Here is a 27,822-nt window from a genome sequence, read left to right on the forward strand (position 1 = left end):
ATTATTACACATTTACATGTGTAATACAGTTTCATACTGTATTACACATTCTGCCATTAGATGTGGTTCGGATATATGGTGGTGATTTGTTACTGTATTAGTTTGGATGCTGTAAAATGTGTTATTGTGCAATAATAGCTTGCAAGTGATTTGGATTTAAAGTAAGAAAGTCTTTCATAGATGTATGATAATAGCTTGTAAAAGTTTTGTATTTCATTGTACTGTATAATGTGTGGTGTATATCTGCAGGACGGTTTTTGTTTTAAAGTTGAAATGAAATTTTTATTTGTTTTTTTCCAGTTTCCAGAGCTGAGGAGTCTCTGTTTGTGCGTAAGGGAAGCTCTGTTCGTCTGGATGTGCAGGGATATGCAGACCTCCGGTTTAACACCTTTTCCTGGCGTTTCAATATCTCCACAGCCATACTAGAATACACTTATGAAGTTAAACATCTGAAATTATTTAAATCTTATGAAACCAGGGCAAATTTTAATAAAGAGAACTTTACTCTGCTGCTGAAGAACATGCAGGAGAGAGACAGTGGGATCTACACAGCAGGGATATCTGATGAAGAAGGACAGCTGAGAGATGTTGCTTCCTACAGGCTCACAGTTCAAGGTAGAAATAACACTGTTTTACAGTCTCTGTGTACAATACAATCATGAGGGTGCTAAAAAGATATGGGTGGAGAATACATCGATACTAATGCATTTAAATAATACTGTCATTCTGTAGATAAATGTGATTTCTGAGATTATCATGAGATTATGTCATTTGATGATATTTCCAAGATTATTATAAGATTATATGGTTAAATTTGAATATATGGGATTATTATTGCCAATTTAATGTATGAGATTATTATGAGACTATATGGTGCAATGTGTCAGATCTTTGGCCCATTGGATTGGTTGTTGTTTTGCAGAGGCCCCGCCCACACCCCAGGTGGGAGTGGCGTTACTCTCCTCTGCTGGAGGGTTCTGTAAGGTGTCAGTGAACTGCTCTGCTAAAGACACCTGGGCCAGCTACACCTGTGACCACGCCCACTGCACACAGGTAGCAAATACAACCTCGCCAACAGGAGTCAACATCATCGTCACGGCAACTAATGGGACCATCCACTGCAGCAGCAGTAACCGGGTCGACATAAAGACGCGATCAGAATCCATAAAGGACTTCTGTAAGTCTGTCTGTCTGTGCACAAATCCTGAAGGTTTGTCTGTGGGAAATGTCTAGAAGAGTATGTGGATAAAGTCTGAAAGTCTGTGGGTATCGTGTCTATATTTCTGTCTGTCATGTTCATATGTTTGTCAGGCATCTGTGATTCTGTCAGTTGTTTATATACATTTAAGGCTGCAGGCAGTAGTGTTCGCCTTGAGATATTGTTGTGGTGTTCATTCCTTGTAACTTTTCCTGCTTGTGAGCGTGTGTGTGTGTGTGTGTGTTGTTTGTGGTGAGTGTATATGAATGTATTTGTGTGTACAAGTGTTTGAGAGTGTATGATATGAGCGTGTGTGTTTGAATGTGTGTATGCACAAATACACGTGTGTGTGTGTGTGTGTGTGTGTTTTGGTGTATGTATGTGTGTTTGTGTGTAAGACTAGTTGTCTCTGTGGGGCCCTGTGTGATGTTCTTTATTTCCTGTAGGTGCTCCAGTAACACCATCTCCTGGTCTCTCGCTGTGTGCGTTAAAGTCAGTGCTGTTCTCCCTGGGTCTGGTTGCCATGGTTTCAGCTGTCATCGCAGTTAATGTCAGAGAGAGGTGCTGCAGGTCAGTCATGGTCATTCCTGTGTTTACATCTCTCATCAGCAGTGAGCTTGAATCTGACACACTCAGTGACCTCTTTAAAAAGCATCCAAACACACTCACACACTCTACCCCATACTCACACACACTACCACACACTCACACCCTCCACCACACACTTACACACTCTACCCCTCACTCACACACACTCACTCACTCACTCACTCACACGCTCACACACTCCACCTCACGGTCATACACTCTACTAAACACTCACAGCTTCCACACACTCTAATAAACGCTGTATTGTTTCATGTGAATTTTGGATGTCGTAATTAAGTTAAAATTATTATTATTATTTATTTTTGTTGTTTTTTTTCAGAGATCAATTAGGACTGAGAGAGAAGGATAAATCTGTCAGAGGGGAGGAGTGAATTAATATCTGAAATAACTGTGTGTGTGCATGTGTGTGTGTGTGTGTGTGTGTGTGTATGTGTATGTGTATGTAAGTGTGCGTGCGTGCGTGCATGCATGTGTGTGTGTGTGTGTGTGTGTATGTGTGCATGCGTGCGTGCGTGTGTGTTTGTATAAAGAAACAGAAAAAAAAAATCAAATCAAAAAAAAAATCAAACACAAAGCAAATATAATTCAAATGAAATGACATCAAGTTTAGGTTCAACATCATGCAATAAATATTGATTAAATACTGAATAAGTTTTAGGGCACATGTAGTTCCACTAAACCAGACTGCAGTATTTGTGATTAACCCCTATATTCAATCAAACACAGGTACCCATATTAAGGGCATGTGCAATTCAGTCAATGCAGACTTAAATTGTTTTGTATTCACTCAACGAAGCATTTAAGTTCTTTAAGACTGAAAAATCCATGAAACAGGAAGATGTGTGGCCTGAATGTTTCCTGATGACCCAGACTAGTAGCAGAAGCTTTTTTTAAGTGATCAAGTGATTGTGTAGTTGTAGATTGTGTAAAAAAAAACTTTTTGCTTCTCTCCAACCATAAAATACTCAGTTTTAATACAGATAATTAACATTTGAGGGTGAAACAAATTGAATAATGCAATAATTAGGAATTTTTGACTTTCACATTAGGGGCATATGGCATGTAGTAAATCATTTTTATGAAATAATGAAGAGGAAATAAATTTTAAAAAACTTTGGTGAGTCACATAATTTGTACAGATTAAAACAGACTTTTTTCAACTTTTAACAGTAAAATTAAAATCAGGGCTGCCCCGTCCTGTAGGCGAGATACACACTGGGCGTTGGGCCCCGCCTTCCTCGAAAAGAGCCCCTCATTGGCTTAAAAACCACGCGGAGAAAGAGACACGGCACCCCAGTCTGCTACCGCAATCTCCACCACATGGTCTGTGATCACAATTTAAGGTGTGATCACAGATGTAACAATCGCTGCCTTTAAGTGAAAGCAGTGGAGTTCTAGAACACTTAGAACTTTAAAAAATTTTGAAAAAAAAGCATTCCAATAAGCCTACTTATTTATGGGTTAAGATGCACCCTTATTCACGGTGGCATATATGCACTCAGGTTTTGTTGGAGGGTCTCCTGCTAGTCCAAACATGTCATAGACTGTGTTCACCTCCAGGTGGCACTCTGGGTTTGCAGTGGTGACTGCATCATACATGGTTTCTACTGTGCTTGTATTACTGTGCACCACACCCAGACCCTACAAACAGACAGATACAGGGACAGAACAGTTATCAATATCATTATAATCATTTGGGGCTTGAAGTGTATATATATAAGTATATATTCTACTATGTTTTCATGGTGGATATTTGTGCTTGCCTCGCTTAATTGCTGCTTGCAGCTATATTTTGTGATTGAAGTGTATTGAGAATTGGGTATGCGCACCAACTATCTATTCATAACTACAAGTCAGGAGAGTGCGATGGTCCATTTTTAATAAATTACTGGTCATGCAGTGTCACAAAATCAAATGTATAATAAATGATTGTTGTGATGTTCTGTGCAGGGACCCAAACGCAGACCAGGGAAATCCAAAAAACGTTGTCTTTATTCAGTCTGAGGTTCGAAGCCAGGTAATCAGAGAAAGGACGGTGCCGAATCGAGTTTCCAAAAGAATTGTGATAAACAGGCAAAAAATCAAAAACCAGGAGATCAGAGCGGCGAAGGTACAAAGGGACAGGCAAAAGAGAAGTCAAAGAAAAGCAAAGGTCAAACCAGAAGCAAACAAACCAAAAAGGGGCATGCAAACTCGAAGTCGTTCAGAAGGGGTGTCTCAGGAATATCGATAAACAAAGGCTTACTAAATATCGGCACAATGAATTCGATCAACGTTCTGACCGTGAGCTGGTGGAAAAGACTGACATTTATACACTGGGGAAGGTAACAATCAAGGAGGGGTAAGTGAGTGAGGGCGGAGTAACAAACACCATCCAGGTGAAGAACATTAGGATAACTACTAAAATGACAGGGGACTGACAAAACGCGGACTGGAATCACATAGACAACAATGATAATAGACGGCCTGGGTTAAGCAGGTAAAAACGCGTGCAGAGAGAGAGAGGTGCAGTCAGAGCAAGAGACAGGTGCAGGCAATTGCAGAACTCAGCGTTAGAGCAGGCTAGAAAGAAAAGGGGCGGAGCTACAGCGCAGCATGGAAAAGGGGAGACTGGTTAATGTATTAGTATAGTGATCTAAACTATCAAAAACCCAAAACTAGTGTGTGTTAGTCCATTAGTAATATTCACATGTTAGTATATTAATGAGGTTAGTACTTTACAATCTATAAGTTAGTAAGGATTAGTAGAAATTAGTAAAACTAGAAATAAGTAGGAAGTAAGTAAAAACGAGACTGGAAGGAAGGGGGGGAAACCACGAAAACCCGGAACCACCCGAATAGTGAAATCACACAAATACAGGGGAGTGAAGCAGCTCAGGGAACACAGACACAGAGACAGTACTGGGGAGACAAGTGACCGGGAAATACAGACTACAAAAGTAGTTGTATACGAAGCACTTGTTTTACATTGGACATTTTCATAATGCATTCATTGATAAGCAGATTGAAGTTGATAAGTAGAAATGTAAAATATCTTGGATGGTTTCATAGTACATTTAAGCTCACTGTCTTTTCTAAGTGTGAAGTTTGCATATGAAGTCTGTAATGGTCATTCTCAGCTCTGTGATACCGTGATGACATCTTTGCACAGACACTGAAATGTGAACAGGAGCAGTTCATCAGCCACAGTGCAGCCACTGCAGCCTGTAACTGAAACACACTTCCTGTTTGAAGCTTGTGGGCTAAAACAAAAAAAATATATTCCAAACTACAGCATAGCCTCCCATTTTAAAATCACTCACCACACACACGCAAACACACACATACTCACACACACACACATTACATTCTAACTGCTACTGAGGAAGTTCCACAGATCATTAGCTGTCTCTCTCTCTCTCAGACTGAAAATGCTCGTCCTGTTGGTGTCCACACTGCTCTTCTCAGGTACAGTGCACTTCAAACACATCTATTTAAAACATGTGTGTATATAATAGGCCACTTGCCTCTTATTTTGTGTGGTTCAAACCTCTTTGTCATCTTTTTCACCTGCAAAGCAACATTTGCTTACATCATTTTGTTTTCCGTCTATAGGCACGTTTACTAGGTAGGTATTTTATACTTTGTAAACATACATGAGCAGGAATTGTTGGTGCTGGGCTTAATCCTCTTGTTGAAGTTATGGGACATTCTGAAATTCGGTCAGCTCCAGGAGCTCAACAGGCTGCTCCAGTACTTACTCAGTGTTTCTGCATCCCGTGACCAGAGTCAACTGCTAGCATAAATGGTTTATGCGGCCATTTTGGGCCACAACTGGGGATCGGCCACACAACACAGGTTTCAAATATTTTTATTTTATTTCATTGAAAGTCGTTTAAATTGTGCAGTATTTAGAGGGCAAGGATAGTCAAGTCAAGTCAAAGTTCATTTATATAGCACATTTGCAACAACCACAGTTGAGCAAAGTGCTTGAATAGACTTAAAATAACAAAAACAAATATAAAAGTAATAAAAAATTAGAATAAACGGAAACAATATACATGGTAATAAAAGAATTACATCAAAGATATAAACAAGGTGACAAGCTCAACTCAAATTGAATGCCAACGAGAAGAGGTGGGTCTTCAGCCGCGACTTAAAAGACTCTAGGGTCTGAGCAGTTCTTATATGAAAAGGTAGGCTGTTCCAGAGATCAGGGGCAGCTACCGCAAAGGCTCGGTCGCCTATATTTTTGTGCCTGGATCTCGGAACATCCAAGAGCATCTGGTTGGCCAACCTTAGTGCTCTAACTGGAGTATGATGCCGCAAAAGTGCAAGGATAGCTGTTTTGATGCTATTGCTCTTGCGCTAATTCCCCGGTCTGTGAACACACTGACAAATCCCCATCCCCCCCACGCCCCCCAACCCCCACCCCTTGGTTCATGATGTCATGTCATGACAGCCCTGCATTTATAGATGGAAAGTTTGCCAAGTTAATTTTGAACAGCTGAGCTTGTTCTTAACTTGCCATTTAACTTTGAATGCTGTTGAAAGATGTTGATGTGTAAAAGTACCCAGTAAGTGTACTGGATTTAAAAGAAAACCTTTTATAAAAGTGCAATGATACCGTGTAAGACTGCTTGTATTTGATCATATAATGTGTGCTATACAGCATATCTGCAGGACATATTTTGTTTTGAAGTTTTAAAATGAACATTTCTCTGTTTTTTCCAGTTTCCAGAGCTGAGGAGTCTCTGTTTGTGCGTGAGGGAGGCTCTGTTCGTCTGGATGTGCAGGAATATGAAGGACTCCATTTTCGCGCCCTTTCCTGGCGTTTCAATATCACCACAGCCATACTAGAATACATTAATAAGTCTAAAGATCTGGATGTATTTTACCCTTATAAAACCAGGGCAGAATTTGATAAAAAGAACTTCTCTCTTCTGCTGAAGAACATGCAGGAGAGAGACAATGGGATCTACACAGCAGAGATAAATGATAATGAAGGAGTGCGAAGACATGCTGATTTCTACAGGCTTACAGTTCAAGGTAGAAATAACATACTATTTTACAGTCTCTGTGTACAATACAATCATAAGGGTCCAGAAAAGATATGGGTGGAGAATACATCGATACTAATGCATTTAAATAATGCTGTCATTCTGTAGTTAAATGTGATTTCTGAGATTATCATGAGAGTGTCATTTGATGATATTTCTCAGATTATTATAAAATTATATGGTTAAATTTGAATATATGGGATTATTATTGCCAATTTAATGTATGAAATTATTATGAGACTATATGGTGCAATGTGTCACATCTTTGGCCCAGTGGATTGGTTGTTGTTTTGCAGTGGCCCCGCCCACACCCGAGGTGGGAGTGGCGTTACTCTCCTCTGCTGGAGGGTTCTGTAAGGTGTCAGTGAACTGCTCTGCTAAAGACACCTGGGCCAGCTACACCTGTGACCATGCCCACTGCACACAGGTAGCAAATACAACCTCACCGACAGGAGTCAACATCATCGTCACGGCAACCAACGGGACGATCCACTGCAGCAGCAGTAACCGGGTCGACACAAAGACGCGATCAGAATCCACAAAGACCATCTGTAAGTTTGTCTGTCTGTGCATAAAACCTGCAGGTCTGTTTGTGGGTAATGTCAAGAAGAGTATGTGGATAAAGTCTGAAAGTCTGTGGGTATCGTGTCTATATTTCAGTCAGACATGTTTATATATTTGTCTGCCATCTGTGATTCTGTCAGTTATTTATATACATTTAAGGCTACAGGCAGTAGTGTTCACCATGAGATATTGTTGTGGTGCTTATTCCTTGTAACTGTGCCTGTTTGTGTGTGAGTGTGCATGTGTGTACTTGTGTGTTTGTGCGTAACAGTAACTGTCTCTGTGGGGTCCTGTGTCATTTTGTGCAGGTTAAATTCGTCCTTTAACACCATCTCCTCTCGCTCTGTGTGTATATGTGAATATGTGTGTGTGTGTGTGTGTGTGTGTGTGTGTGTGTGTGTGCGTGCGCGTGAGTGCTTATTTTCGTTTGCATATGTGTTTGTGTGTAACAGTAGCTGTCTCAGTGGGGTCCTGTGTAATGTTGTTTATTTCCTGTAGGTCCTCCAGTAACACCATCTCCTGGCCTCTCACCTTGTGCGCTAAAGTCAGTGCTGTTCTCCCTGGGTCTGGTTGCCATGGTTTCGGCTGTCATCGCAGTTAATGCCAGAGAGAGGTGCTGCAGGTCAGTCATGGTCATTCCTGTGTTTACATCTCTCATCAGCAGTGAGCTTGAATCTGACACACTCAGTGACCTCTTTAATGAGCATACAAACAGACTCACACACTCTACCCCATACTCACACACACTACCACACACTCACACCCTCCACCACACACTCACACACTCTACCCCTCACTCACACACACTCACACACTCCACCACGCACTCACACACTCTACCCCTCACTCACACACTCTACCACACACTCACTCACTCTCCCTCACACTCACACACTCTACTCCATACTCACACACTCCACCATACACTCACACACTCTACCCCTCACTCACACACTCTACCACACACTCACTCACTCTACCTCACACTCTACCCCATACCCACACACTCTACCCCTCACTCACACACTCTACCACACACTCACTCACTCTACCTCACACACACACACTCTACCCCATACTCACACACTCTACCTCACACTCACACACTCTACCACACACTCACTCACTCTACCTCACACTCACACACTCTACCCCATACTCACACACTCTACCTCACACTCACACACTCTACCCCATACTCACACACACTAACACATACTCACACCCTCCACCACACACTCACACACTCTACCTCACACTCACACACTCTACCACACACTCACTCACTCTACCTCACACTCACACACTCTACCCCATACTCACACACATGACCACACACTCACACACTCACACACTCTACCCCATACTCACACACACTAACACATAGTCACACTCTCCACCACACACTCACACACTCTACCCCATACTCACACACTCTACCCCTCACTCACACAGTCTACCACACACTCACACACTCTCCCTCACACTCACACACTCCACCTCACACTCACACACTCTACCCCTCACTCACACACTCTACCACACACTCACTCACTCTACCTCACACTCACACACTCTACCCCATACTCACACACGCTACCTCACACTCACACACTTTACCCCATACTCACACACAATAACACATACTCACACCCTCCACCACACACTCACACACTCTACCACACACTCACTCACTCTACCTCACACTCACACACTCTACCCCATACTCACACACTCTACCTCACACTCACACACTCTACCCCATACTCACACACACTAACACATACTCACACCCTCCACCACACACTTACACACTCCACCACACACTCACACACTCTACCACACACTCACTCACTCTACCTCACACTCACACACTCTACCCCATACTCACACACATGACCACACACTCACACACTCACACACTCTACCCCATACTCACACACACTAACACATAGTCACACCCTCCACCACACACTCACACACTCTACCCCTCACTCACACAGTCTACCACACACTCACACACTCTACCACACACTCACTCACTCTCCCTCACACTCACACACTCCACCACACACTCACACACTCTACCCCTCACTCACACACTCTACCACACACTCACTCACTCTACCTCACACTCACACACTCTACCCCATACTCACACACTCTACCTCACACTCACACACTTTACCCCATACTCACACACAATAACACATACTCACACCCTCCACCACACACTCACACACTCTACCACACACTCACTCACTCTACCTCACTCTCACACACTCTACCCCATACTCACACTCATGACCACACACTCACACACTCACTCACTTTACCCCATACTCACACACACTAACACATAGTCACACCCTCCACCACACACTCACATACTCTACCCCATACTCACACACTCTACCACACACTCACACACTCCACCACACACGTTCACACACACTACCACACACTCACACTGTACCCCATACTCACACACACTACCACACACTCACACCTCCCACCACACACTCACACACTGTACCACACACTGTATCCCATACTCACACACACTACCACACACTCACACACTGTACCACACACTCACACACACTACCACATACTCACACCCTCCAGCACACACTCTTCCACTCATTTACACATTTTACCTCTCACTCACGCACTCTCATAGCAAACCGCTATATTGTTTGTGTGAATTTTAGATGCAGTTCTGAAGTTTAATTTATTCATATATGTTGTTTTTTTCAGAGATCAGTGAGGACGGAGAGAGAAGGATAAATTTGTCAGAGGGGAGGAGAGAATTAATATCTGAAATAACTGTGTGTGTGTGTATGTGTTTGTGCGTGTGCGTGTCTATGTAAGTGTGTGTGCATGCGTGCATGCATGTGTGTGGGTGCATGCATGTGTGTGCATGCATACGTGTGCATGTGTGTGTGTTGTGTGTGTGTGCGTGCGCGTGTGTGTTTGTATCAAAAACTGAAGATGAACTAGTTTGTCCAAGTTTTGCTGTGATTAATTGCAAAAAATTTTATCTGCCACGTGAACTGTATTTTTAATGTTTTTTGTTTCAAGCTTTTTGTCTTAATTTATGTGTTTTTGGATTTTAATGTGTTTTTGGATTATTAGCTTTTCACCCACGTGAGCCAAAGATGATTTTCCATCATCTGATGAACAATAAAGTTTTCTTATTTGGAAGTCATCATACTTTTGTTCTCATGAACCCTTAATGGGCATTCAATTAAAGGAAAACATGAGATAGTATTGTAATGATAAAGAAACACAAAGAAAATATAATTCAAATGAAATTGCAAAATTTTAGGTTCAATCATGCAATAAATATGGAATAAATACTGAATAAGTTTTAGGGCACATGCACTTCCACTAAACCTTAGTTTTTGTGATCAATCCCTATATTCAATTAAACACAGGCACCCATTTTAAAGGCATATTTTGTATTCACTCAATGAAGCCTTTCAGTTCTTTAAGACTGAAAAATCCATAAAACAGGAAGAGGTGTGTCCTGAATGTTATCGAAAGACCAATGCTAGAAGAGGAAGCTTTTTTTTAAATTATCAAGTGATTGTGTAGTCTGAAAAATAACCTTTTTGCTGCTCTCCGACCATAAAATCCTCACCGTTTTAATATAGTTAATAAAATATATTAAAAAAGAATCAACGTTTAAGGATGAAAAAAATGAGCGCAATAATTACAAACCATTCACATTTAGGGCAAATGGCATGTTGTAAATAATGTTCATAATGAAGATGTCATGGTTTCAGGGTGCAGTGGCTGGGTGTGGCCACCAGGGGCGCACCCTGAGTCCTGATTGGGCTCACCGGTTCGCCACCTATTCAACGTGACAGGGTTCTTCGCGTCTGTGTCGCTATCACTAAGACCAGAGCCAGGTAATAGGACGGTGGGACAAGTGCTCTGTGTGAGCTTTATGTGTTGGGTTGCTTGTCTGGTAAATTCAGCGTAGGTGTTAAGCGCAGTTTAGTGTTCTATAAAAAAAGAAAAGGTTCTTTATTATTTTGCAGCTCTGCGAGCTGGGGTATTTGGGACGTTGTCCTGGTGTTGTATTTCTTTTGGGTTTTTCTGAGTTGCACTCAGATTATTTATTTTAGCTGAGTTTGTCACTCAGCTGTATTCTCTGTTAAACCCAAAGTCTAAGGGTTTCCCGTTGGGACTTCGGGGACCTTTATTATTTAAGTACCAGTGTTTGGGTTCTCAGTTTAGCGTTTGTCGGAGATCGGCTTTGCTACTATTATTTCTTTGTCTTTTTTTTTTCCTTTCCTCTGTTTAGTCCTTTGGGATTTAGGGGCTACTTGTAGTAGCTTAGTGGTACCCTTGTCAGTGCACTTTTGAACCTCCGAACACTACCCATTCCCCATTATAGAAGATTAATAAATAAATAAAACTTTGGTGAGTCACATAAATTGTACATTTTGTGTGTATTCCACACACTGCATTAGTAATTCAGGTATCTGGTTGTAATCTGTAATTTGGTTTGTTTTGTTTTGATTTGTTGAAAGATTTTTAAGAAGTTTTAGCCAATGTTATGCAGGCAGGCTTCGCAAGCTTGTACCTGATTTAAGTGGTCAAACTGCTTCCTGAAGATCACACAGGTTGTTGCTATATGGCAAAAACTATTTTTCACCAAATACAAGGTTCTCAACTCATTTTTAAATAACATTAATACTATTAATTTCATTAACAATGGTTCATTCTATTACTACTGCTACTACTACAGCTAATAATAATAATTATTATTATTATTATTATTACTGTGGATAAGTGGGTATAGTTAAGGAATGGATGGATAATAATCAAGATGATAAAAAAATAACTTTTATTTGCATGGCACTTTTCAAGCATACAGGGCAAGCTGATTTACAACAGTAAAAAAACACAAAAAGACTTTTACAAAGGTAAAAATTATTAAAACATCAAAAAGACAGACAACAATGTAAGAAGATAAAAATGGATAAAACAGAAGTGAAAATACAGATCATATGTTGTAAAAGGCAGGTCAGTAAAACTGGATCTTGTAGAAGGGATTGGAAAGAGGCCGCTGACTCAGCATGAATCAGAGGAGTCACATGACTTGCATCTCCTCCTGCCATCAGCACGAGAAGTTGCGGCGGGAGATCGAGAAGTTTGGTTGAGTTTGGTTTGGGAAAATCAGGGATAAAATCAGGACTAAAAAGAAATGTTTGACCCCACACTTTTCTTTTTTTTTTTTTTTTTACGGATTCCAGCCAGGGCTGTTTCTGACTCTAAGCATAATTTTATAATAAAGATGGCAGGGGGGATGTGTGATTGTGATGACAGATCATGTGATGGAGATTGTGGTAGCAGAGCAGGGCGGAAGATTGTGACTAAGTGCTGTTTCTCTTTCTCCCCGTGGTCTTTAAGCCAATAAGGGGCTCTTTTCAAGGAAAGCAGGGCCCAACGCACAGTTCGTATCTCACCTACAGGATGAGGCGACCCTGATTTTGGTGCCCCTCACCAAGACCCGTCTGTATCTGGCAGGTCACTGAAAACCGAGCCGGCGGTGCAGAATACACACGCTAAAAAAAAAGCACTGTGAGGACAGCTGTCACTCTGAAACGGCTCAAGAGTTCCACAGCCTAAATGTTCCACAGCCAAAACGTTCCACAGCCGAAACGTTCCACAGCCGAAACGTTCCACAGCCGAAACGTTCCACAGCTGAAATGTTCCACAGCTTAAATGTTCCACAGTCAAAACGTTCCAGTCAAAATGTTCCACAGTCAAAATATTCCACAGCTTAAATGTTCCACAGTCAAAATGTTCCACAGTCAAAATGTTCCACAGCTTAAATGTTCCACAGTTAAAATGTTCCACAGCCGAAACCCAGACGGCCCAGATAGTCTACTCTTCTAAGGGTTAAGATGCACCCTTATTCACGGTGGCATATATGGACTCAGGTTGTGTTGGAGGGTCTCCTGCTGGTCCCAACGTGTCATAGACTGTGCTCACTTTTGGGTGGTGCTCTGGCTTTGCAGTGGTGACTGTTTCATACACGGTTACTTCCGTGCTTGGATTACTGTGCACCACACCCGGGCCCTACGGACGAACAGAGACAGAACAGTTATATACCAAGCCCTAAATGATGATGATATATATATATATATACACATACACACACACTCACCCGCCACTTCATTAGGTACACCTGTTAAATTGCAAACTGCACCCGTTAAAGCAAATATCTAATCAGCCAATCACGTGACAGCAACTCAATGCATTTAGGCATGTAGACATGGTCAAGACGATCTGCTGAAGTTCAAACCAAGCATCAGAAAGAAAGGTGATTTAAGTGACTTTGAACGTGGCATGGTTGTTGGTGCCAGACGGGCTGGTTTGAGTATTTCAGAAACTGCTGATCTACTGGGATTTTCACACACAACCATCTCTAGGGTTTACAGAGAATGGTCCGAAAAAAAGAAAATATCCAGTGAGCGGCAGTTCTTTGGGCGAAAATGCCTTGTTGATGGCAGAGGTCAGAGGAGAATGGCCAGACTGGTTCGAGCTGATAGAAAGGCAACAGTAACTCAAATAACCACTCGTTACAACCGAGGTATGCAGAAGAGCATCTCTGAACGCACATCACGTCAAACCTTGAAGCAGATGGGCTACAGCAGCAGAAGACCACACTGGATGCCACTCCTGCCACCTAATGAAGTGGCCGGTGAGTGTGTGTGTATATATATATATATATATATATATATATATATATATATATGTGTGTGTGTGTGTGTGTGTGTAAAAAAACTGTAACAGATTTATAAGATTGATAGGAGTAATTGTACCTCAACAGAAGCATATTCAGTGTTGCACTTTTCCTGTATCTGGGACCCTGTGAAATTCAAATCTAGTTAATACTTCACTGGGTTCAACAGCAGAATTTATCAGAGTTCAATGAAAGAAATGTTCTCAGTAAGGGGCAGCCATTTTTAGAATTAACAACTTCATGTGTGTATTAAAATATGCATTTTAAAATACTTCAAATATGCATTTATATACAAATACAAATACAAATACGTGTTTGTATTTGACCCAGCTCTGGTACAGACTGCTCAGGCTTAAGAGTGTAGGAGAGCATTTTTATCCCACAAGCTACAGCAGCAGTGAACACCAGTGTACACTGATGTGCCATTTTACAACAAATTACACTCTGTATAGCGGTTTACATTTACACAACACCATCATTTCATATTTAAATTGCTGTAACTGTACGGCATGTTATGGCAGACTAGCAGTTAGCCATGAGAAGGGTACATGGTGGTGTGGCTGCATAGCTTCAGCAGTTAGCCATGAGAAGGGTAGAGGGTGGCGTGGCCACCGGAATAGCAAATGTAATCTGGAAATACTCACTGAATCATTAATCACTCAGTGAATGACAGTGATTCACTTCTATTTGTGCAATATTAAAACCTGATGCGCTTTACCTCCAGATATCCTCCTCTTTTTATAAATGACATAGACAATGGTGATGATGATGATGATGATGCTGATGATGATGATGGTGACAACAGTGACTCCCACAGGAAAACTGTCCTTGATCGGTGTACCTGTAGTGAGAGACAGACCGTCATTTTGGATTTCTCTGATCAGGACATGGATGCCTTCCTACCCCCCTCATCCTCCCATACTCCATCAGGGGTTTCCTTTGGGGTCGGGTAGCCAGATGGATTAGAAATGTCCAGTTTTCAAATTGTTTGAACAAGTCCGGTTTGTGGTACCAAGCAAACATTGTAAATGTCCAGTCTGAGTAGTTGATTGAAATTTAACCGCTAGTTTGTAATGAATTCCATCTTCCCTCTGCACTATTACATTCACCCCACCCTCCACCCCCCACCCCCCCAGTTTGTGATCAGACCCCACAGCATTCCCTCATAATTCCCGCCCCCCCCCACTATGTGTGCGCGACATGCAGTTTTGACAAATTCTGAAACTGGCAACCGCAACCCTACTATGAAGCAGTCGAAGGGGCTGGGAGGGGGCGTCACTAAAGACACTCGGAAAAAAACAACCTTTCTGTGCAAAACTCCTTTTGACATTCACACCTGTGAAGTGGAATACTTCAGTTGAACATGTCAGGCTACATTTTACAGCTTTTCTCAATTTCTCTCAAAATGTGTTTCCTGAATATATGACTATTTTTCACAAAAGCTCTAATCAACTCTATTCAACTGTTTTGGCATAATATCTCTAGCAAATTGAAAGTCTAGAGATAGATCGACTAAATGACACTCTCATGCCATGAAATGAATAGACCCTACTGAGGACCAATTATATTCTGGTCTGATAACTGAAAATACACTTAAACTTCTGCACGAAAGCAACACGGTGCTGCACCAAAGCAACATGCTTTCTGCACGAAAGCAACACAGTCCTGGACCAAAGCAACATGCTTTCTGCACGAAAGCAACAAGGTTCTGCACCAAAGCAACATGCTTTCTGCACGAAAGCAACACAGTCCTGGACCAAAGCAACATGCTTTCTGCACGAAAGCAACAAGGTTCTGCACCAAAGCAACATGCTTTCTGCACGAAAGCAACACAGTCCTGGACCAAAGCAACATGCTTTCTGCACGAAAGCAACAAGGTTCTGCACCAAAGCAACATGCTTTCTGCACGAAAGCAACACAGTCCTGGACCAAAGCAACATGCTTTCTGCACGAAAGCAACAAGGTTCTGCACCAAAGCAACATGCTTTCTGCACGAAAGCAACACAGTCCTGGACCAAAGCAACATGCTTTCTGCACGAAAGCAACAAGGTTCTGCACCAAAGCAACATGCTTTCTGCACGAAAGCAACACAGTCCTGGACCAAAGCAACATGCTTTCTGCACGAAAGCAACAAGGTTCTGCACCAAAGCAACATGCTTTCTGCACGAAAGCAACACAGTCCTGGACCAAAGCAACATGCTTTCTGCACGAAAGCAACACGGTCCTGGACCAACGCAACATGCTTTCTGCACGAAAGCAACAAGGTTCTGCACCAAAGCAACATGCTTTCTGCACGAAAGCAACACGGTCCTGGACCAAAGCAACATGCTTTCTGCACGAAAGCAACAAGGTTCTGCACCAAAGCAACATGCTTTCTGCACGAAAGCAACAAAGTTCTGCATCAAAGCAAAGTGGTGGAAGCTTCTAGGACTATATCCCAGACTATATCTTAGTTGGGCCGCTTCGAGCCACCTGGATCTTTCTGTTTTCGTGGGACGAGGGTGTGATGGAGTGTGCCAAAGAAAAGTAGGATGAAGAACTGTTTTATGGTCCCGTTCTGGCATGACAAGATAGGACCCCATGGTGATGAGGTGAAATTTACCCCACCTGGGGCAAATGGCCAAGACTGTGCTTTGTTTCTTATGAACACTTCCTGGTTTTGTTGAGAGACGTTGCTCACTAGCGCCAGTGCATCTGGCTCCAGAGTAGAACTTTCAGCCCCCCGTTTCAATGTAAGTCAATGGTAGCAATATGGTCAAACTACAGTCAATCATTTTTTTTTTTTGGTCTAATGTCTCCCTGTGTGTCAATTCATTAACCTGTGTCATTTGGACAATATTTCAATATTTTGTCGACCAATCGGGGACAGTTTGTGTCACAGCCTAGTCACTGAGTGTCACTTAGTGTGGGGGGTGGAGTTGTCTCAGTGGATGACCCCAACCAGGCCAGGACTTCATGACCATATAAGGGTCCCACCTTTCCCCTACTATGCAGTCTCTGGCTCCATTTATACAACATGGCGGCTCAAAATGCTTTTCGTAAGCCACAGTCACATTGTCAACATTTTTTCTACAGTCTGTGGTTTGAACCTGTGAAGATGAATTGTGTTAGTTTAGTATTTTTAATGTTTTCCATGTGAACACATGGAAAGAGAAGAGCACAGACAGACCTGCAGGTTTTATGCACAGACAGACAGACTTACAGAAGTCCTTTATGGATTCTGATCGCGTCTTTGTGCCGACCCGGTTACTGCTGCTGCAGTAGATGGCCTCGTTGGTTGCCGTGACAGTGATCTTGACTTCTGTTGACAAGGTTGTATTTTCTACCTGTGTGCAGTGGGCGTGGTCACAGGTGTAGCTGGCCCAGGTGTCTTTAGCAGAGCAGTTCACTGACACCTTACAGAACCCTCCAGCAGAGGAGAGTAAAGCCACTCCCACCTCGGGTGTGGGCGGGGCCTCTGCAAAACAACAACCAATCCAATTGGCCAAAATGTGACACATTGCACCATATAGTCCCATAATAATCTCATACATTAAATTGGCAATAATAATCCCATATATTCAAATTTAACCATATAATCTTATAATAATCTGAGAAATGTCATCAAATGACACTCTCATGATAATCTCAGAAATCACATTTATCTACAGAATGACAGTATTATTTAAATGCATTAGTATCAATGTATTCTCCACCCATATCTTTTCTGGACCCTTATGATTGTATTGTACACAGAGACTGTAAAATAGTATGTTATTTCTACCTTGAACTGTAAGCCTGTAGGAATCTGCATTTCTTCGCACTCCTTCATTATCATTTATCTCTGCTGTGTAGATCCCATTGTCTCTCTCCTGCATGTTCTTCAGCAGAAGAGAGAAGTTCTTTTTATCAAATTCTGCCCTGGTTTTATAAGTGTTAAATACATCCAGATCTTTAGACTTATTAATGTATTCTAGTATGGCTGTGGTGATATTGAAACGCCAGGAAAGGGCGCGAAAATGGAGTCCTTCATATTCCTGCATATCCAGACGAACAGAGCTTCCCTTAAGCACAAACAAAGACTTCTCAGCTCTGGAAACTGGAAAGAAACCGAGAAATGCACATTTAAAAATGTAAAACCAAATTCTGTTCTGTAGACACCGTATACACCACACATTATACAGTACAATGAAATAAAATATTTTTACAAGCTATTATTATTCATCTATGAAAGTTTCTTACTTTAAATTCAAAACACTTGCAAGCTATTATTGCACAATAACAACATTTTACAGCATCCAAACTAATACAGTAACAAATTACCACTATACATCCAAACCATTTTATGGCAGAATGTGTTATACAGTATGAAAATGATATTTACAATGTACATCACAGTTAAAAATAGTTGGAAACTGGAAAGAAACCGAGAAATGCACATTTAAAAATGTAAAACCAAATTCTGTTCTGTAGACACCGTATACACCACACATTATACAGTACAATGAAATAAAATATTTTTACAAGCTATTATTATTCATCTATGAAAGTTTCTTACTTTAAATTCAAAACACTTGCAAGCTATTATTGCACAATAACAACATTTTACAGCATCCAAACTAATACAGTAACAAATTACCACTATACATCCAAACCATTTTATGGCAGAATGTGTTATACAGTATGAAAATGATATTTACAATGTACATCACAGTTAAAAATATAACTATCAGCCTAATATATAATTTATATATATTATATAGCCTAATATATCATTTATAATTTTTTTTTTAATTCTCTTTTTTTGCTGAACAATTTCAACCTGTTCTACAAATTTTCAGGATGTCAAAAAACATTTTGTCAGTGCAGCAATGGGGCATCAGTAGAAATTAGCAAGAGACAAATCCTGTAATGATCAGGAAACATCAGGGGGTTCATTACAGTATTGGGGCTTTGTGTAAAGTGTACAGAAAAAGAGTTCAGTGTGTCCAATGGTGAGATGACAGATGTGAAAAGCCAGTTAATTACTCACGCACATACACGTACGCACACACATGCGCGCACACACACACACACACTCTTGCACATACACATGTGCACACGCACACTCGCGTGCACACATGCGCGCGCACACACACGTACACACACTTTAAACCCACGCGCACGCACACACACATTTGCACAAACACACACACACAAAATTTCACAGTTTCTTCTTTCCTGTAAGAGTTTTTTTTCCGTCCACTGAACTACCACCGGATGCATGCAAGAAGCAGGCGTACCTGAAACACGCCTGAACTGCTCAACCGTGCACGCTACCAGTAAACCCTTTCCAGCTGAAAGTTTTCTATACCTCAGAAATTATTCTTTTGGTACACGTGCTTGAAATGGATTAAAAACACAAATCAGAAAAAAAACAACTTATTTTTTGAAGAAAAACAAATTATGCTGTATGGCACAGGTGTCTGACTCCAGTCCTGGAGGGCCGCAGTGTCCGTTGGTTTTTGGGGTGTTCTCAGCACCAGTGATTCATTTAAGTCATTGATAGGCCAAAGATTCCACACACTATGTTCTTAAGGCTTTAACTAGCAGCTGATTAAAAGGAAACTACAAAAACCAGAATTCAGTTCGACACTCTCTGTTGTATGACATCATTGGGCCTCAAAGTTCAATTTTCTTTTATTTTTTCCCCGGAACTGTGAATGTCTGCATCCAGACCCATGAAGTCATTGCAATAATCATTTTAACATTTCAAGAAGAAATGATGCGCTTAAACTATTTTGTACCCTCAGTCTGCTTTCAAGTATAGTTCAAGTAAACAGTTTTTAGTACTTTTTGTGCATAACCTTCCTTCTGTTGAGTGCAGAATTCCATAAAGTGATTACTGTCATAGGTTATGCCCCTAATAACCAACCTTGTTCCTGGAGATCGTCCGATATGTCAGTTTCCACCCCAATCCTAACAAAGCACACCTCATTCAATAGCTAGAGATCGTTGAGCTGCTAATTAGTAGAATCAGGTGTGCAAAATTATGGTTGAAATGAAAGCCTACAAGATGGTAGATCTCCGGGAACAGGGTTGGTTACCACGGGCATAACCTATGACAGTAATCACTATATGAAGTTCCGCACTCAATAGAAAGAAGGATAGGCACAAAAAAATACTAAAAACTGCATACTCAAACTACACTTGAAAGCAGACTGAGCGTACAAACAGGGCCACTGGGTTATGCAAAGGGCCAGATTGCATTTCTTGCATCTGATCCACAAGTAGTTCTTAATGCACGGCTTGCCCCATTATATTACATTACATTTTACATATTATATTAATAATGGCTTCCTTGACATTGTCATAACTCTGGTCCTTATGCTGACAAATTCCAACAACAAACTCCAAAGACAATCGAAAGGTTAGATTCAAAATTAGATACTGAAAGCTCACTTATATCTGCACTAGGGAAGCAACTGAACTCACCGGACTAATCAGGAACACCTATCACACCATTTCTCCCGAACGTTATGATGCCCTGAAATGGGGGGTCTATTTATAAAAAAGCTGTGATTTCTACATATTGGAACCAAAATGTATAAGAAATACCCGTCAGTAAAAGTTAAGAATGTGCGCTTTAGCCACACGTGAATTGTTTGGTTACAAATAAAAAATTGTGGAGCGAAAAGTCGAATCAAGAAAACATATGTCATCATTCCAAACGCCAGGGAGTTCACCGAAAATTCATAAAATTGTGGTCCCTAAGTCAAGTATTTAAAACCAATAATACATTTTATCGAAGAAATTACTGTAGTAAAGCATCACCCCTAAAACAGTGCAGTTTGTACTGCCAGTCTCACCTAAAAAAGTCTCATCAATAAACCTCAACCTCACCCAAAACAACGAGGCAGGAGCCATGGCCTTCCGGCTAATTTCGGTATGACGCGCCACGCGCCGGTCATGAATGTATTTAATTGAATACAATATCCCTGATGGACCAGTAAATACATTTATACAAATATACAGAAGCATGAAGAAGATGAGTACTCTAAAAGTGTGTAAAGGTGCCGTACCTGAGATAGCAGAGATAGCCAGAACGGCGATGAACAGAGATTCCATTCCGCAGTGTGAAACTGTGAAGCGCTTCTGAGGAACTAAAGCTGCTACTTCTGCTTACAACTTCCGTATAACTATCACAAACTATGATCTGATGACAAAACTAAAAACTAAAAACTAAAATTTTTTTTGCTTCATTGTGTGACGTTGTTTGTGAATGCTGTTTGTTGAAATGGGGCCTGAAGTGACAGAAATTTTTTTACTGAAAGTTTTTTTGGTTGACTTCCGTAATTCACAATAACAGGGGGTTTCACAAGTTCTTGCCACTCTGTCCTCAGATGTAGGTGCACACAGGTTTTTTGGGCGTGACAAACACAGACACAGACAGGGTGGGGAATTCTGGTGACACAGCAGGCAAAGCAGATAAAGTGTTAGCAATGTCTGTCTAAATGCCTATAGCTGCAGCTACGGGCTGGCTAAACTGAACGGCTCCCTCTGCACCAGCAGATGAAGCTCTAACCCCACCACCCTTCCACAGGGGGGTTGGGAGGTCTACCACATACAGCACAGAAAAACATTCCCCCACAAAACTCATAGCCCTACATCGTACAAAAAAAAGCAATTTAACAACTAAACACCAGTCCCTATATAATAATGAATCTTACATTAAAAAAACAACATGTAGCTGCCCCCTTCCTCCATACTCCACATAAATATAATATAGCGTAAGTGAAACAAAAAAAAGAAAATACATGACTCATTGCAAAGTTACTGTTCATTATCTAAGCTTATAACAGGAAATTCCCCTAGTGTGTGGGTACAGACACAACCACAGGCCTTCCACTGCATTTGACACACAGCCCTTTCTGATGCAGGGTAGCAGTGGTTAGCAGTGACTTCCTGTTAAAGACTTATGAGCCATCTTGGAGCCAGGTTCGAATCACACTCAGGCTTTCGGCTAGGGGTGGGGATGGGGCATCTGTGACACCATGGACCTGTGGGGGCGAATGAAAAAAACAAGTTGTATCTTCCTCTGTGTCGGACTGGTGCATGATTAGCTCAGTGTGAACAAATTTTATGGGAAATGGGGAAATTCCTGTAAAGTTCCCCCTGCAGCTCATCCAGAATGCTGCAGCACGTCTGGTCTACAACCTCCCCAGACATTCCCATGTCACCCCCCTGCTCACTGACCTCCACTGGCTGCCTGTTATGGCTCGCATCAAATTTAAGACCTTGGTGCTTGCATACCAGGCAGCTAAGGGGTCAGCACCAGGGTACATCCAGAGGATCATCAGACCCTACACACCAGCCAGACCTCTCCGTTCTGCCACCTCTGGACGCTTGGCACCTCCCCCTCTTCGCGTCTGTACTTCCCGCTCCCGTCTGCTGTCTGTCCTGGCCCCTCGCTGGTGGAATGACCTCCCCGTGGCGGTCAGAACAGCAGAGAATCTTACCACCTTCAAGCACAGACTGAAGACTCATCTCTTCAGGCTGCACCTCTCCCCACACCTCCCTAGCCTATAGCTTAGCTCACTGTACCTAGTTAGGATAATATGATTACGTTAGTATATTTGGCAGGATTGTTGTTTTTGTCTGATTAGGCAAATGTGTTTCCAGTGCTAGTTTGTACTTGGTAGGATTCTTGTTTGCTGAACAGCTTACTCTACAGGGTTGGAGTCCTGATCGATGTGGTCACTTCTGGCACTACGATCCTTACTTTACTCTAGTGTTTCTTTTGCACCTCTACATCGTGAACCAATGCACTTGTTGTACGTTGCTCTGGATAAGAGCGTCTGCTAAATGCCTGTAATGTAATGTAATGTAATGTAAGTTTCAATGGGTACTTCAAATGGGAAATTCAATTTTGACCGATTGAACAGCATGTTAAAAGAATGCAATTTTGAGAAAGAAGTCATTTTAATGGGGGATTTTAACATAAATTTGGAAGACAAATGTAACAGGAAAACTCTTAAGCGCATAACAAAAAATCTTGATCTTACACAGTTAATTAAGGCCCCAACAAGATAATACAGTCTTCAGAGACTCAGATTGACCTGGTATTTAGCAATAAGCCAGAGAGAATAGTCAAATCATTCAATATGATTACTGGGCTATCTGACCATAATTTAATATTTGTAGTTAGAAAATTAGCCAAGAAGTCCCTGTGATGTAAGAAATCCTGGTCAGCTTAGAATACCTAAGGGAGAACAGAGCAACTTTGAAAATGCAATTAAAGGGAGTAAACAGAACGATATTCTGTCTTATTTTGATGTGGAATCTGACAGCTATGCCTTTCTGTTTACAATCCAAACTATTATGAAAGATTTCCTAAAGAGAGTTAAATATAGCCACAGACAAAAAAATACTCCTCCATGGATAAGTGGTAATACCTGGAAATTAATGAGAGAACGAGATGCTGCCCTGAAAGCAGCTTTTGGATCCAAGTTAAGTACTGATAGAGCAAGGTTTGTGATGCTAAGAAATACGTGTTTGTATTTGACCCAGGTCTGGTACAGACTGCCCAGACTTAAGAGTGTAGGAGCAGAGAGCATTTTTATCCCACAGTGAACACCAGTGTACACTGATGTGCCATTTTACAACAAATTACACTCTGGAAAGCTGTTTACTTTATTAATTCATTCATTCATTTAATTTAATTTACATTTACACAACACCATAATTTCATATTTAAATTGCTGTAACTGTACGGCATGTTATGGCAAACTAGCGGTTAGCCATGAGAAGGGTACAGGGTGGTGTGGCTGCTTAGCTTCAGCAGTTAGCCATGAGAAGGGTACAGGGAGCTATGGCTGCTTAGTTTCAGCAGTTAGCCATGAGAAGGGTACAGGGTGGTGTGGCCACAGGAATAGCAAATGTAATCTGGAAATACTCACTGAATCATTAATCACTAATTGAATGACAGTGACTCATAACTTACTTTTATTTGTGAAATATTAAAACCTGATGCACCTTACCTCCAAATTTCATCCTCTTTATCAATGACAAAGACAGTACTCTGATGACGGCGGCGGCAACAATGACTCCCACAGTGACTCCCACAGTGACTCCCCATGACTCCCCTTGATTGTTCTCATTGATCGGTGGACCTGGGGTCAGGTCTAGGCTCAGCAACGTTATGCGGCAATAAAATGAAGTCAGCTGAGTACCTGAATGTAGTGAATGACCAGGTTATCCCATAAATTGATTTTTTCTTCCCTGACGGCACGTGCATATTCCAGGACGACAATGCCAAGATTCATCTGGCTCAAATTGTGAAAGAGTGGTTCTGGGAGCATGAGGAATCATTTCCACACGTGAATTGGCCACCACCGAGTCCTGACCTTAACCCCATTGAAAGTCTTTGGGATGTGCTGGAGAAGACTTTACGGAGTGGTTCGACTCTCCCGTCGTCAATACAAGATCTTGGCCAAAATTTCATGCAATTCTGGACGGATGTTGTGATGTTGCATAAGGTTGTCGAAACAATGCCACAACAAATGTGTGCCGTAATCAAAGCTAAAGGCGGTCCAACGAAATATTAGAGTGTGTGACTTTTCTTTTTTTTTTGGCCAGGCAGTGTATGTGCCTCATAGTAAAGAAGCTACAAAAAACTATTGTAAAGATTGAAGATTGGTAATTGAAATGGGGTTTCAGATTTTCAGAAACTAAAAGCCTTTTTCACAAGGAAGAAGATAGGGAATCAATTAAATTTAAGATTATATGGACAAGATTCCAGACATTCCAGATATTTAGGTTTGTGGTTTGATGAGAGATTAACAGGGGCAGTTCATGTACAGAATATAACTGATAAATGTAAAAAGGTACTAAATGTAATGAGAAGTTTAGTAGAAACAGAATGAGGAGCTGAAAGAACAGCAATTACAGCATATATAAAGGATTAATCAGATCAGTTTTTGATTATGGGTGTGTAGAATATGGATCTGCAGCAGACCGTTGGCTAAAGATACTAAATGTAGTACAATATCAAGGCATTAAGATTATGTAGTGGGTGAATAAAAACAGCTCCAATGGCAGCACTACAACTGGAAATGGGAGAAGCACCTCTAAACCTAAGAGGAACTCCGCTTTTGCTATATTATTGGGTAAATCTACAGGGCCACAGTGATCAACATTCAACAAAGAGTATATTGTACAAAGCCTTATTACAGTTTTTGGTGGGTTATTGGGGGACGGGACACAGAAATAGAGATCAGAGAGAAGAAAATTTGCCCAACAAAGTGAGTATTGTGGATTTGTCCATATTTATACAGATGTCAAAAACCAGCAATAAGAGAATTAGAGTATCAGTTGTCAGAATTTAAACTAATATGTACGAAATATTAAAGTGATTATCTATTAAAGTTTATATATACACAGAGTAGATAGTTGCCATTTTACTGGCTTAGCAGTGGCGAGAGGAAGTAAGGCTTCTTAGGGTAGTTGTATGGTCTGATTCCTGTTCAGTGCAGATGAGCCTCAGGTATGAATATTCAGAATGTAGAAAAGACAATGTGTTAGAAATCTTACAAACATTATATAGAATTCAAATTATGGGGTTAATTGTTATTTCTTATGGATTCCAGCACATGTGGAAGTTAAAAGCAGTGAGGTTGCCAATAAATATGCTTTAAAAAAGCAACAAAGCATGAGAATGTAGATTTCAGTTTTAGTAAGGAAGAAATTAAATATGTTTGAATAAAATTGTTGAATACAAGCATAAAGGTGCAGAAAAGCCAACTGTAGCTCACATGACAACACTCACACACTCTACCACACACTCACACACTCTACCCCTCACTCTCACACTCACACACTCTACCACACACTCACACACTCTACCCCTCACTCACACACTCCATCACACACTCACACACTCTACCCCTCACTCTCACACTCACACACTCTACCACACACTCACACACTCTACCCCTCACTCTCACACTCACATGCTCTACCCCGTACTCACACACACTACCACACACTCACACACTCCACCACACACTTACACACTCTACCCATCACTCACACACTCCATCACACACTCTACCACACACTCACACGCTCTACTTCACACACTCACACACACTCATACACTCTACCCCTCACTCACACACTCTACCACACACTCACACACTCTACCACACACTCACTCACTCTACCTCACACTCACACACTCCGCCACACATTCACACACTCTACTTCACACTCACACACTCTACCACACACTCACACACACGACCACACACTCACACACTCACACACTCTACCCCATACTCACACACACTAACACATGCTCACACCCTCCACCACACACTCACACACTCTATCCCATACTCACACACTTTACCACACACTCACTCACTCTACCTAACACTCACACACTGTACCCCATATTCACACACTCTACCACACACTCACACCCTCCACCACACACTCTTCTGCTCATTTACACATGTTACCCCTCAATCACACACTCTAATGCACGCTGTGGAAGTATGGGTTTTCTTCATTCTTTTAATGTTTTTACATTTCTTCTTATTAAAGATTGTACTGATCAAGTATATATTTAAATGTATGTGATTATGGGATGATCTCTGAAGAACACTAGGTATTCTGTGTTATGTCTATTTGTAACTAAGGAAAGACAGTGGTCTCCTTGTACACTGATGCATACTACCTAAAGAATCTGTGAACCCCAGTTGCAGGAGGGAAAATTGTAAACATTTACTTGAGTGGAATTTTGTAAGTAACTTCTGGTGGGAAACAGTCTTGTGCAGAAGACCTTTGAGTTGTAAGAGAAGAGAAAGGATACTAATTTAGAAAGAACTGATTTGCTATATATAGTAAATGTATAGATTATATTCTATTAAAATGAATGAATGAAAATCAAAGTAATCGCGGCAACAGCATTGATATAAACATAGTTTGTTAGAACATGGTGGTATGTACATGAGTCAATATTTCAGTTGGATTACAGCATGTAGTGAATGCATATAAAGTGCATGTACTTTGAAACTGGAAGATGGAACAATTGTTAACCATGAGGACAAATACTTGTTATTCAAGTCATGCATATATATTTCTCTGTAAGTGTGTAGTGAAATATCTGTCATTGATTAAAATGGAAGATTATATAATAGTTATTGTTAAACTAACTTATGAAACATATGTTTGACCTAGGCTGGGATTGGTTATTTTAAAGGGAAGATACATCAGGGTAGGAGGAGATCTGGTTGTATAAAAAGGATGTAAAAACATAATGGGAAGAAGCTCTCTATGTATCTTCATGGTACTAGAGACCTCCCGTAGGCCTACGTACATGAAAAGGATTATTGATTAAAGAGAATAAAAAGGTTATTAGAAGAAATCATAAGTTCTAGTCTTTATTCTTGCATCACTGACTCACCCACCGAACCTAAGAAGGGATTTTCCTGCACAACGCTGTACTGTTTCATGTGAATTTCAGATGCAGTTCCGGAGTTTAATTTATTTATTAATGTTGTTTTTTTTTCAGAGATCAGTGAGGACTGAGAGAGAAGAATAAATTTGTCAGAGGGGAGGAGAGAATTAATATCTGAAATAACTGTGTGTGTGTGTCTGTTTGTACGTGTGTGTTTGTGCGT

General features: G+C 41.1%; 2 protein-coding genes across 6 annotated transcripts in view; one reads left to right on the forward strand and one right to left on the reverse strand.

Moving 5' to 3' along the window:
- Positions 1-27,822, reverse strand: part of LOC118232801 (natural killer cell receptor 2B4-like) — a 112,529-nt gene that overhangs the window by 72,794 nt on the left and 11,913 nt on the right. Inside the window, exons 1-6 of one of the 3 annotated variants that reach the window (XM_035427926.1) lie at positions 21,879-22,168; positions 21,217-21,438; positions 17,940-18,254; positions 17,379-17,633; positions 14,895-15,017; positions 14,256-14,302 (exon numbers count right to left, since the gene is read on the reverse strand). In XM_035427926.1, the coding sequence (XP_035283817.1) occupies positions 14,256-14,302; positions 14,895-15,017; positions 17,379-17,633; positions 17,940-18,254; positions 21,217-21,262 (786 nt within the window). In that variant the 5' untranslated portion in view covers positions 21,263-21,438; positions 21,879-22,168. Of the gene's footprint in view, positions 1-12,253; positions 13,510-14,255; positions 14,303-14,894; positions 15,018-17,378; positions 17,634-17,939; positions 18,255-21,216; positions 21,439-21,878; positions 22,169-27,822 lie in introns of those variants that run through there. The other 2 variants (XM_035427928.1, XM_035427924.1) reach the window with 2 other exon arrangements.
- On the forward strand, positions 5,140-27,819 carry LOC118232804. 3 transcript variants are annotated; one of them, XM_035427937.1, is made up of 5 exons: positions 5,140-5,254; positions 6,521-6,835; positions 7,143-7,397; positions 7,909-8,032; positions 27,714-27,819. In XM_035427937.1, exons 1-5 carry the CDS (start codon positions 5,218-5,220, stop codon positions 27,721-27,723), a joined length of 741 nt encoding a protein of 246 aa, XP_035283828.1. In that variant the 5' UTR covers positions 5,140-5,217; the 3' UTR covers positions 27,724-27,819. The 3 variants fall into 3 exon arrangements, with proteins under 3 accessions (XP_035283828.1, XP_035283827.1, XP_035283824.1); XM_035427936.1 differs by lacking the exon at positions 27,714-27,819 and adding an exon at positions 10,171-10,300; XM_035427933.1 differs by lacking the exons at positions 7,909-8,032; positions 27,714-27,819 and having other exon boundaries at positions 7,143-7,802.

The sequence above is a fragment of the Anguilla anguilla genome, chromosome 8 (assembly GCF_013347855.1).
Source record: "Anguilla anguilla isolate fAngAng1 chromosome 8, fAngAng1.pri, whole genome shotgun sequence".
Lineage (NCBI taxonomy): Eukaryota > Metazoa > Chordata > Actinopteri > Anguilliformes > Anguillidae > Anguilla > Anguilla anguilla.

Bases quoted from the DNA above. Each gene is read 5' to 3' on its own strand.
- LOC118232804 (XM_035427933.1), top strand. From the start codon at position 5,218: ATGCTCGTCCTGTTGGTGTCCACACTGCTCTTCTCAG. The intron at 5,255-6,520 runs GTACAGTGCACT...TGTTTTTTCCAG, and splicing joins GTCCACACTGCTCTTCTCAG to TTTCCAGAGCTGAGGAGTCT. The intron at 6,836-7,142 runs GTAGAAATAACA...GTTGTTTTGCAG, and splicing joins CTACAGGCTTACAGTTCAAG to TGGCCCCGCCCACACCCGAG.